Source organism: Phyllobates terribilis, unplaced genomic scaffold (assembly GCF_046119375.1).
Source record: "Phyllobates terribilis strain yellow unplaced genomic scaffold, ASM4611937v1 Scaffold_1__5_contigs__length_1240528914, whole genome shotgun sequence".
Classification (NCBI taxonomy): Eukaryota; Metazoa; Chordata; class Amphibia; order Anura; family Dendrobatidae; genus Phyllobates; species Phyllobates terribilis.
The window spans coordinates 758,721,218-758,733,416 of NW_027362761.1; the positions used below are offsets into that span (position 1 = coordinate 758,721,218).

The 12,199-nt window shown below is 42.7% G+C and overlaps 1 protein-coding gene across 1 annotated transcript in view; it reads right to left on the reverse strand.

Moving 5' to 3' along the window:
• Positions 1–1,758: 1,758 nt before the first annotated feature.
• The window catches only part of ELP1 (elongator acetyltransferase complex subunit 1), a 128,468-nt gene continuing 118,027 nt past the window's right edge, over positions 1,759–12,199 (reverse strand). Inside the window, exons 36-37 of the mRNA XM_073636918.1 lie at positions 11,194–11,272; positions 1,759–7,085 (exon numbers count right to left, since the gene is read on the reverse strand). Coding sequence (XP_073493019.1) covers positions 7,018–7,085; positions 11,194–11,272 — 147 coding nt within the window. The 3' untranslated portion in view covers positions 1,759–7,017. The remainder of the gene's footprint in view (positions 7,086–11,193; positions 11,273–12,199) is intronic.

Consider the following 12,199-nt stretch of genomic DNA (forward strand, 5'->3'; position numbering starts at 1 on the left):
GGCGGCTCAGGCCTCCTCACCATCAGAGGTACCCCTGAGATAAGGGAAAGTCAGGGCCCCTCAAGTGTGGCAGGGACAGGTGCGGGTCCCAACACTCAGCCATTTCCCGGTTTTGCCGTTTACAGCGTGACAGTATGATTTTTTAATATTTTATGCAATAAAATGAAATTTAATTAAGTATTCGATCACCTACCAACCAGCAAGAATTCTGGCTCACAGACATGTGAAGCCCTCCTATTCTGAACTCATTACCTGTATTAATTACACCTGTTTGAACTTGTTACCTGTGTAAAAGACACCCAAACACTCCAAACTCTCCACCATAGCCAAGACCAAAGGGCTGTCTAAGGACACCAGAGACAAAATTGAAGACTTGCACAAGGCTGGGATGGGCTACAGGACAATAGGCAAGCAGCTTGGTGAGGAGGCAACAACTGTTAGCACAATTTTCCTCTGTCTGGGACTCCATGCAAGATCTCTCCCTGTGGGGTAGGGATCATTCTGAGAAAGGTCAGGAATCAGCCCAGAACTACATGGGAGGACCTGCTCAATGACCTGAAGAGAGCTGGGACCACAGTCTCAAACATTACCATTAGTAACACACTACGCCATAATGGATTAAAATCCTGCAGGGTACACAAGCTCCCCATGCTCATGCCATCACATGTCCAGACCTGTTTAAAGGTCGCCAATGACCATCTGGATGATCCAGAGGAGACATGGGAGAAGGTCATGTGGTCAGATGAGACCAAAATAGAACTTTTTGTTATCAACTCCACTCGCCGTGTTTGGAAGTAGAAGGATGAGTACAACCCCAAGAACACCAGCTCAACCGTGAAGCATGGTGGGGGAAACCTCATACTTTGGGGGTGCTTTTCTGTAATGGACGTCTGCACCGTATTGAATGGAGGATGGATAGGGTCATGTATCGTGAGATTTTGGCCAACAACCTCCTTCCCTCAGTAAGAGCACTGAAGATGGGTCGTGGCTGGGTCTTCCAGCATGACAATGACCCGACACACACAGCCAAGGCAACTAAGGAGTGGTTCCGTAAGAAGTATTTCAAGGTCCTGGAGTGGTCTAGCCAGTCTCCAGCCCTGAACCCAATAGAAAATCTTTGGAGGGAGCTGAAATTCAATGTTGCCCAGTGACAGCGCCTACACCTGAAAGATCTGGAGAAGATCTGCATGGAGGAGTGGACTAAAATCCCTGCTGCAGTGTGTGCAAACTTGGTCAAGAACTATAGGAAATGTCTGATCTCTGTAATTGCAAACAAAGGTTTCTGTACCAAATATTAAGTTCTGTTTTTCTATTGTATCAAATAATTAATTTGCATTGTATTGCATGAAATAAGTATGTAAAAATCATACGATGATGTTCTGGATTTTTTTAAAGAATCTGTCTCTCACAGTTGAAGCATACCTATGCTAAAAATTACAGACCTCCATTCTTTGTAGGTGGGAAAACTTGCAAAATCGTCAGTGTATCAAATACTTATTTTCCCCACTGTACATTTAATGAAAATAAGACTGTCTGAGGCTGAAACAAAAGAGGCAATGAGTACATACAGAGGTGGTGGTAAATCTTTGTCTTCTTACTTGACTCATGGAGTAGGCACGAATATGTTCACTAAAACTCCATGAGATCTGTATACCTCGTTGTTTGGGCTTGGAGTCAAACAAAGTGTTGGTGAATCTCCATTTGTATAGTGTGCATTTTGTTTTCTTTTTCTGTGCATGCTGAAAAAAATAACTTGAAGCATATTATGGTTTTAATACTTTTAAAACAAAGATATTGTTGGCAGTGCTGTGGGCATGTTTCTGTGACATACACAGAGGTCAATGTACAAAGAGCAGAGTTATCCACACTGGCAGACACAACAGAAGAGGGCCCCTGTGCAGGAGCAATATAGCGCCCTTTACAGTGCAAGAGCAATATATAGCCCTTTACAGTGCAGTAGCTCATCATAATGCATAACTCCACATGTTTTGGAGGTGGAAATGGGCCCCCTTACCTCGTGGGCCCCTGTACGACTGCACAGGTTGCACCAATGGTATGTCCACCCCTGGTTATCCATGTATTTTTGGTGCTCAGTGGACCAATGGAGTGTGGTAGCATGAACTGAATAAAGACTCCTGAATTACAAATTTTGGCCTATTCTTTAAAGGTCCTGCTAATAAAGCTCTTCTAGTTAATAATAATGCCAGCTCAGAGGTACAGTGCAAAGCAAGGTAAGGCAAGTTAAAAAATTGTGACGAGAAACCAGGTCAGTGATAATTAACAGTGATTTTGCTGTCCATCTAAAAGTTTATATTATCTAATGCTAGTTATAATTTAATAAAAGTGTGCTTAACAATGTTTTACTATTTGGAGGCATGATGATGCTTGATGAAATTTCTAAACAATTTCAGAAGGAACTGAATAAGCCGCCATGTCATCCAACTTCTTGTCTTATAGTTGATCTGAACTACTCCTATACAATGCAGTACCAGAAAAGAAATATAATAGAATATGGACTGGCTCCTGTCCAATTATGTAAAATTCCACATTTTGAAAAAAAATAAATAAAAAAGATATACACTGCGTGCAGAATTATTAGGCAAATGCGTATATTGATCACTTCGATACTTTTTATACATATTGTCCTACTCCAAGCTGCATAGACTTGAGAGCCAACTACCAATTAAGTAAATCTGGGGATGTGCATCTCTGTAATGAGGAGGGGTGTTGACTAATGACATCAACACCCTATATAAGGTGTGCTTTCCTTTGGCAAAATGGGTCAGAAGAGATTTGACGGGCTCTGAAAAGTCCAAAATTGTGAGATGTCTTGCAGAGGAATGCAGCAGTCTTGTAATTTCCAAACTTTTGAAGAGTGATCACCGAACAATCAAGCGTTTCATGGCAAATAGCCAGCAGGGTCGCAAGAAGCGTGTTAGCCAAAAAAGGCGCAAAATAACTGCCCATGAATTGAGGAAAATCAAGCGTGAAGCTGCCAAGATGCCATTCGCCATCAGTTTTGCCATATTTCAGAACTGCAACATTACTGGAGTATCAAAAAGCACAAGGTGTGCAATACTCAGGGACATGGCCAAGGTAAGGAAGGCTAAAAAACGACCACCTTTGAATAAGAAACATAAGATAAAACGTCAAGAATGGGCCAAGAAATATCTTAAGACTGATTTTTCAAAGGTTTTATGGACTGATGAAATGAGTGTGACTCTTGATGGGTCAGATGGATGGGCCAGAGGCTGGATCAGTAAGGGGCAGAGAGCTCCACTCCGACGCCAGCAAGGTGGAGGTGGGGTACTGGTAGGGGCTGGTATCATCAAAGATGAACTTGTGGGACCTTTTTGGGTTGAGGATGGAGTGAAGCTCAACTCCCAGACCTACTGACAGTTTCTGGAAGACAACTTCTTTAAGCAGTGGTACAGGTAGAAGTCAGTATCGTTCAAGAAAAACATGATTTTCATGCAGGACAATGCTGCATCACATGCATCCAACTACTCCACATCGTGGCTGGCCAGTAAAGGTCTAAAAGAAGAAAAAACAATGACATGGCACCCTTGTTCACCTGATCTGAACCCCATAGAGAACCTGTGGTCCATCATAAAATGTGAGATCTACAGGGAGGGAAAACAGTACACCTCTCGGAACAGTGTCTGGGAGGCTGTGGTGGCTGCTGCACGCAATGTTGATCGAAAACAGATCAAGCAACTGACAGAATCTATGGATGGAAGGCTGTTGAGTGTCATCATAAAGAAAGGGGGCTATATTCATCACTAATTTGTTTGTTTTTTGTTTTTGCATGTCAGAAATGTTTATTTCTAAATTTTGTGCACTGATATTGGTTTAAATGGTGAAAATAAACAAGTGACATGGGATTATATTTGGTTTTTATTAAGTTGCCTAATAATTCTGCACAATAATAGTTACCTGCACAAACAGATATCCTCCTAAGATAGCCAAATCTAAAAAAAAACCACTCCAACTTCCAAAAATATGAAGATGGATATTTATGAGTCTTTTGGGTTGATTGAGAACATAGTTGTTGATCAATAATAAAAATAATCCTCTAAAATACAACTTGCCTAATAATTCTGCACACAGTGTATATACACTGTTCAAAAAAATAAATGGAACACTTAAACAACAGAATATAACTCAAAGTAAATCAAACTTCTGTGAAATCAAACTGTCCACTTAGGAAGCAACACTGATTGACAATCAATTTCACATGCTGTTGTGCAAATGGAATAGACAATAGATGGAAATTATTGGCAATTATCAAGACACCCTCAATAAAGGAGTGGTTCTGCAGGTGGGGACCACAGACCACATCTCAGTACCAATGCTTTCTGGCTGATGTTTTGGTCACGTTTGAATGTTGGTTGTGCTTTCACACTCGTGGTAGCATGAGACTGAGACTACAACCCACAGACATTGCTCAGGTAGTGCAGCTCATCCAGGATGGCACATCAATGCGAGCTGTGGCAAGAAGGTTTGCGGTGTCTGTCAGCGTAGTGTCCAGAGGCTGGAGGCACTACCAGGAGACAGGCCAGTACACCAGGAGACGTGGAGGGGACCGTAGGAGGGCAACAACCCAGCAGCAGGCCCGCCACCTCTGCCTTTGTGCAAGGAGGAACAGGAGGAGAACAGCCAGAGCCCAAAAATGACCTCCAGCAGGCCATAAATGTGCATGTGTCTGCACAAATGGTTAGAAACAGACTCCATGAGGGTGGTATGAGGGCACAACGTCCACAGATAGGGGTTGTCCTCATAGTCCAACACAGTGGAGGACGCTTGGCATTTGCCACAGAACACCAGGATTGGCAAAGTCGCCACTAGCGCCCTGTACTCTTCACAGATGAAAGCAGGTTCACACTGAGCACATGTGACAGACGTGACAGAGTCTGGAGACGCCGTGGAGAGCACTCTGGTGCCTGCAACATCCTTCAGCATGACCGGTTTGGCAGTGGGTCAGTAATGGTGTGGGGTGGTATTTCTTTGGAGGGCCGCACAGCCCTCCATGTGCTCGCCAGAGGTAGCCTGACTGCCATTAGGTACCGAGATGAGATCCTCAGACCCCTTGTGAGACCTTATGCTGGTGCGGTTGGCCCTGGGCTCCTCCTAATGCAGGACAATGCCAGACCTCATGTGGCTGGAGTGTGTCAGCAGTTCCTGCAAGATGAAGGCATTGAAGCTATGGACTGGTCCACCTGTTCCCCAGACCCTGAATCCCATTGAGCACATCTGGGACATCATGTCTCGCTCCATTCACCAACGTCACGTTGCACCACAGACTGTCCAGGAGTTGGCGGATGCTTTAGTCTAGGTCTGGGAGGAGATCCCACAGGAGACCATCCGCAATCTCATCAGGAGCATGCCCAGGCGTTGTAGGGACGTCATACAGGCACGTGGAGGCCACACACAATACTGAGCCTCATTTTGACTTGTTTTAAGGACATTACATCAAAGTTGGATCAGCCTGTATTGTGTTTTTTCACTTTAATTTTGGGGGGTGACTCCAAATCCAGGCCTCCATTGGTTAATAAATTTGATTTCCATTGATGATTTTTGTGTGATTTTGTTGTCAGCACATTCAACTTTGTACAGAACAAAGTATTCAATGAGAATATTTCATTCATTCAGATCTAGGATGTGTTATTTGAGTGTTCCCTTTATTTTTTTGAGTAGTGTGTATATATATATATATATATATATATATATATATATATATATATATATATATATATATATATATATATATATATATATATATATATTTTTTCCCCTCTGAGACTATGATCATTAATTATGGGATGCGGTTCAGGGTGTAAGTATAATATGCATATTATGAACATTCATTTTTGTAAGGTGGATCATCACAGGTGAGACACTGTCCGTGACTATTAGACATGTGCAAATAAATTTGAAATTGAATTCTTCTCAAATTTTTCAGCAAAATGGCAAAGGTCGTGGCCCACCCTGAGACATCCTGGCGTCACAGCCTGCACCGTGACCTTTGCAGACGCAAAAGCAGAACCCTCCTGCGCTTATCAAAGCAGGAAGCCCTAGCCTAGTACAAGAGGCCTGGGGACTTTAGCACAGCAGTAGATACAATGACAACCAGACAGGTGGCAGTGAGGAGCAGGGGGCCCAAGGGGTGAGCGGTGAAACAAGTACAAGAGTTTTCTTATTTTTTTTTAGATATTATGTTTTGGCATCTGAAGAGACCCCAGAGCATAAGGCGTGACATGAAATTTGCAGAGAATAACTTCTCTGTGAATTAAATTTCCAGGGAAATTCTGCGTGGCCAGGCGATTTCGCATTTTGCTTGATCCGCTCATCTCAAGTCACTATGCTATAAACCCAAAACTGCAAAGTATCCCGAAAAGAACATATCACACATTATGCATCATTAACCATTATTTTTTTTGTAGGAGACAGCAGACCTTCATATGCATCTAAGATCGTGCTCCCAAACCCCAGTCCTCATGGCCTCCAACAGATCACGTTTTAAGGTTTTTTTTCAGTATTGCAGAAGTGGTGGAATTATCATCAAGGTATCAGAAATTGAAACAGGTTCTCTCACCTGTGCAATAATAAGGAAATCCTGAAACATGATCTGTTGGCGGCCATGAGGACTGGCGTTTAGGAAAACCTAATCTAGTTACCCTTCTGTTGTGACAAGTATAGTATCAGTGCGCAATGGAGTTCATAAAAACTGACCAAACATGAAATAATAGATTTTACAAGAGGAGAGTAAAAAAAGGCATTTAAAAGTAGCAGAGTGCTAAATAATAAAACACCTATTTCCAAAAATGTATTTTAAATATAATACATACAAACATCATCTATATATAACACGTCTAACTGATGGACTGATGGAGTCCCCAGCGACTCAAGGCAGGGTGCTGTGGTGTCTGCAAATATAAGTGGATGCGATGCCCACATGTACTCCATGTATATTGTTGTCTGAAGTGGTGCCAGTCTTTGATACAGAGATGAATTGTCCTAGTCAAGTAGATCAAGCTTCCATTGAACAGTTTTACTGAGCTTTGGAGCGATGAAGATTTCACTTTCTGAAAAAGGAAACGAAAAACAGTGACAACTTTACACCAAGTAGAAGTACAAAAAAAAAACAACCCCAAGTTTAAGGCCCCCATACACATTAAACGAATGTAGGCTGAAGCCACCGATATTAGACTGTCCTACAACCCGACGATAAGTACGTGGGTGTAAACTGACAAATGGTTGGGAGAGATGTCGATCGCGCATGTCCGATTTCGGACAGCCAATCACATTGTTCTCCCTGAGATAAGATGTTGGCCAATGTGTCGGTCAGCGGCCTTCTAATAGAAATCACAGGAGAGCATGGCCAAGCGTACGCTCCTGTGTATGGGAGAGTCGGCTGAGATGGCTGTAGGACAAGTAATCGGCCAAGGAATTGTTCGACCGACAGCCAATCTAATGTGTGGGACAAGCCTTAGGCAGGGTCCAGGCATAGATAATTTCATTCTCCAAGGCAATCCCATAGACTTTATTCAAAGTGGCTGTCTGGCATGCAAACTGAGGATCGACACAAGATAAAGCTCTAAAAAAATATGCTCCAGTTGTTATTTAATGGATAATGCAAGAATTAATTAAAACAGTCATGTCAGTGGTGGTGATAGGTGTTGTTAATGGCCTTTTACCAAGGGCAGTAATCGCCCAAACTATTATTTGTTCCCAATCGATCATGGCTCAGTGTAAACAGTCGCTCGCTTGTTGTTGACTGCATCATTTGTGCAGACAAAGATTTTCACAACTTACATAAAAATCTCTTATTGCCTAAGGGTACACAGGGAGGCTGACACTAAAGCCCATGTCTCACATAGCGAGATCGCTGCTGTGTCACGGATTTGGTGACGCAACAGCGACCTCACCAGCGATGTCTCTGTGTGACACTTTGCAGCGATCAGGCCCCTGCTGTGAGGTCGCTGATCGCTGCAAAGTGTCCTGGACCATTTCTAGGTCGTTGCCCTCCCGCGGGTCAGCACACATCGCTGTGTGTGACCAGCCGGAGGAATGATCAGGCTGGTAACCATGGTAAACATCAGGTTACTAGGGGCACACGAGCACCTAGTAACCCGTTGTTTATCATGGTTACGAGCCTGCTAAAGTGAGCGGTAACCTCCCGCTCACTGTAGCAGAGTGGTAACCATGGTAAACATCGGGTTACTAGGTGCGCGTGTGCCCCTAGTAACCAGATGTTTACCATGGTTACCAGCCTGCTCCTGCTTTAGCAGCAGGCTGGTAACCAGGAGCAGGACATCGTGGAAAGATTCTTTCCACGATGTTGCTGCTCCCCTGATCGTTGGTGAGCCTGCCTGTTTGACAGCTCACCAGCGACCACATAGCGACGCAGCAACGATCCCTGACAGGTCATATAGTTGTCGGGATCGTTGCAGCGTCGCTAAGTGTGATGGGGCCTTAAGAACTGAAGAAGTCAGCTCCTCTGTCACAGAGTGCACAGACATCTATGCACCAGGGCAATACCAGGTAATGAAAAAACAGGAGAAGCCAAAGAACAGGGTGAGAAATCAGAGAAGAAAAAGAAAAACTAGGCACGCACTCCCATACAGGGCAACAAGGGTGGGAGCTGTGTGCGCCAATGAAAGTTACGAGAAATATTTTACTGTAAAATCTAACAATCCTCTTATCGGTTGATTTTTTTGGGTGTCTCTCAGTAGATTGAAGAAAATTGATGAAAAGGCTGAAATTGGGGTGTATTGTACCTCTGATAGGAGCGTTTAAGTCTGGATTGTGGAAGCAAAATACTTTTGCTTCCAGTAGGTTTGGAAATGGCGTGGTTCAGTCTGTTCCCAAAACACTAGAGACCTGAAAGAGAAGACCTGCAGGCGATTTTTGGAGATTACATGCACACTCCAACCTTAAAGGGGTTGTCCACTACTAGGACAATACCTTCATAATCTGAATGTTTGCCCCATTAAAATAAAAACACCTATACTCGCCTCCCGTGCTGGCACCTTTCCAGCGGTGTCGGCACTTGCGTTCCCGGGGCTCACGTGAGGTTGTTGTGTCACACGATCATTGTGCCGAATTAGCGCTGCCCTCACTATCCCTGTCTTCGGACATATAAGTAATCAAGTAGAAGTGAGAGGCCAGCGACAGCTCTGGCTTCCTCTTGACTACTAAGAGGTTGTCATAGTAGTGGACAATCCCTTTAATGCCAAAGGACTCGGTTGGCGACAATGTTGCCTGAAGCCAGAGCTGAGCAACAAAGATATCTGCCTGTATGAGTGATGTGGTGGCAAGGTCTGCCAGTTCTGAGACCGGGAAACACAAAAGGATGACTTTGCACCATTATTTGGACAGGTGGAATTTGCCTTAGTGACCCAGATAGCTGCAAATGCTGAAAACTGGGCCGAGCCTCCCGCCTCGAAGGTGGACTATGCCAAATTTTTGAAGTGCCTGTCAGTTGGGTTTTTAAATGTCCTGGCATCTGAGAGTGGTAGGGTGGTCCTGGATACCTGAGAAACCAGAGGGTCCTCTATAGGGGAGGTGGTCCAGACAGCGAGCACCTAGTCTGAAAAAGGATACGGAATGTCCATGTACTTCAGTTTTTGGAAGCATCTTTCCGGGTGCGTCCACTCTCTGACTAGGACATCGTCAAACTCAGAGTGGTTGGAGAAGTACCTGGTGGTGCTCTTGAATCCCTTAAAGGGAACCCATCATGTCATTTGTATAATTTAAACTGTCCCCAAGTCACAATTAGTGATGCAATGTGCATCACTAACATGCTTTTTCCATGAAAATCACTGCTATAGTCATTTGCCAAAAGCACTTTATATAGTTACTAGCAGCCGGAGTTCCAAAACAAATAAGTTTTGGAAGCTAGAAAAGTGTGCTCTACATAATAAAAACTAACTCAAATTACCCATGTCTATTTACTTTCAGCCTTTTTACACGATAAACAACAAAGTTGTCATAATTAATAAATTAGTAAATGGCATTATGGAAAACAAAAATAAAATTTATAAGATTACAGAGAAGCTCGCCAATTCAAAAAGTGAATCGCCCAGGGAAGATCACGTGGAAATCTCTGTATGAAAAAAAATTGTATATGTGTTTTATGCTAAAGAATTAAGTCGGCCGCTTGGATTTCTAGCACACGCACTCTTGTACGATGGAAATCCCTTAATAAAACTTCATGTTTCTGGAACCACTTCCAATTTAAAAAAAAAACTAATTACATTTCTGGATTCCCCACATTTAAATACGTATTTCATAAGCAGGTTGATTCTGTGTTGTAGCATTAAATTTTGCGTTAATCAGAATATAACAGATCAGTAGAAACTGTGTTGGTAATGGCAGAGCCAGAGTAAATCAGACTCACCGATAACTTACTTGCTCGTTCAGTCATAGGGGTGTTCTTTTCTGTATTTAGTCATGCTGGTCGCCACCCACTCAATCTGAAATCTAATTCTGCGCTTGCGCACTTTGCTGCATCAGTCAGCTTGCTCAGTGTGTTTGTGACATTACCTGCACTAAATGTGTAAGTTTAATCCATGCTTGCGCATTGTTCCTGGGGTCCCGCGTGTCACGGATAATACAGCAAAGTGCGAAAGCGCGGTACTAGATTTCAAATTGAGTGGTTGGCGACAAGCATGACTAAATACAGTAAAGAACACCCCGATTACTGAACGAGCAAGTCAGATAACTATATAAAGTGCTTTTGGCAAATGACTATAGCAGTGATTTACATGGAAAAAGCATGTTAGTGATGCACATTGCATCACTAATTGTGACCTGGGGACAGTTTAAATGATACAAATGACATGACAGGTTCCCTTTAAAGGAGACGGCGTTTGCTTCCTTAAAATGCAAGGACATGCTGACCGCCTGCACTAGACTGTCAACCATGTCTTTTAACTTGGATCTCTCGGCGGGGAGGGGGAAAACAACAATAAGACAATAATTGCAACATATACATTTAAGTAAAATGACTGCCGATTAACATGTTATATATCACTGATCTGGAATCGTTAGGCTGTGTCCGCACATTGCATTTTTTATAAAAATGGTTTGAAAGTTGCAGCAAAAGAGTTGCGGTTTTACCACGATCATGCTAAAAATGTGAACACCGCCTTAGAGGCAATTTATCTGGCCATGTAAAAGGACCCTTACCTTGCTCTGCAGGTTTTATTGTTTTCTGCTGTTGATAAGAAGACATGATGCTATTGGCAGTTGAATGAGGACCTAGAACCTAGAAAGAAAATGGCAATAAAATTCCTTATTAATATATTCAATTTTTTAAAACATTAAAACATTAATTACATGCAAACTGCTTTTATGTGGGAAAATGTTGGCCTCTTTAGACACTGAAGCTCAAATCTTAAAGTATAAGGGAATTTTCCCAAAAGCTGTATCTGCTGTGGAATTTCCACAGGGGAAAATCTTAGCAAAATCCACAGTAGTAAATAGTGGTTCCATGCCCAGTGTTAGATCTGGTGGGTAAATAGAGAATGCCACAGTGACCAGTCAGAGATACAGGGGATTCTGCTGCCTGTAACTACACAGGTACAGTTGGGAAAAAAAGTATTTAGTCAGCCACCAATCGTGCAAGTTCTCCCACTTAAAAAGAGGAGCGCGGTCTGTAATATTTTTATGGCTGATTTTGAAAACAACTTCGTATATACCCATAATTCTTATCAAACACATATACGATATTGGAAACGCTTTATAGACGACATTTTTTTTTATTTGGACAGGCATGGATACCGAATTTACGCCATTCTTTGATTACCTCAATACGAGGGTTCCTAACCTCACCTTTACCAAACATTGTGACCCACATTCTATCCACTTTTTGGACACAACAATCACATTACTCAACACGGGAATACTTGAAAGTGATCTATTTGTGAAAACAGACAGAAACAGCCTTTTATTATATTCTAGTTGTCATCCACGACATGTGAAGAAATTTCTTCCCAAATCTCAACATTGTAGGGTCGATCAGATCGTGTCTAACAGTACAGTGAGAAATACGAGACATATAGAAATGGACTAAGTTTCGGCAAAGGGGTTATCCTATTGAGACCCTGAAACAACAAGCAAGGAATAACCCCACTATGACTAAACCTCCACGGGTAGCATTTGTCAACACATACCACCCATTTAGCGGGGCCAT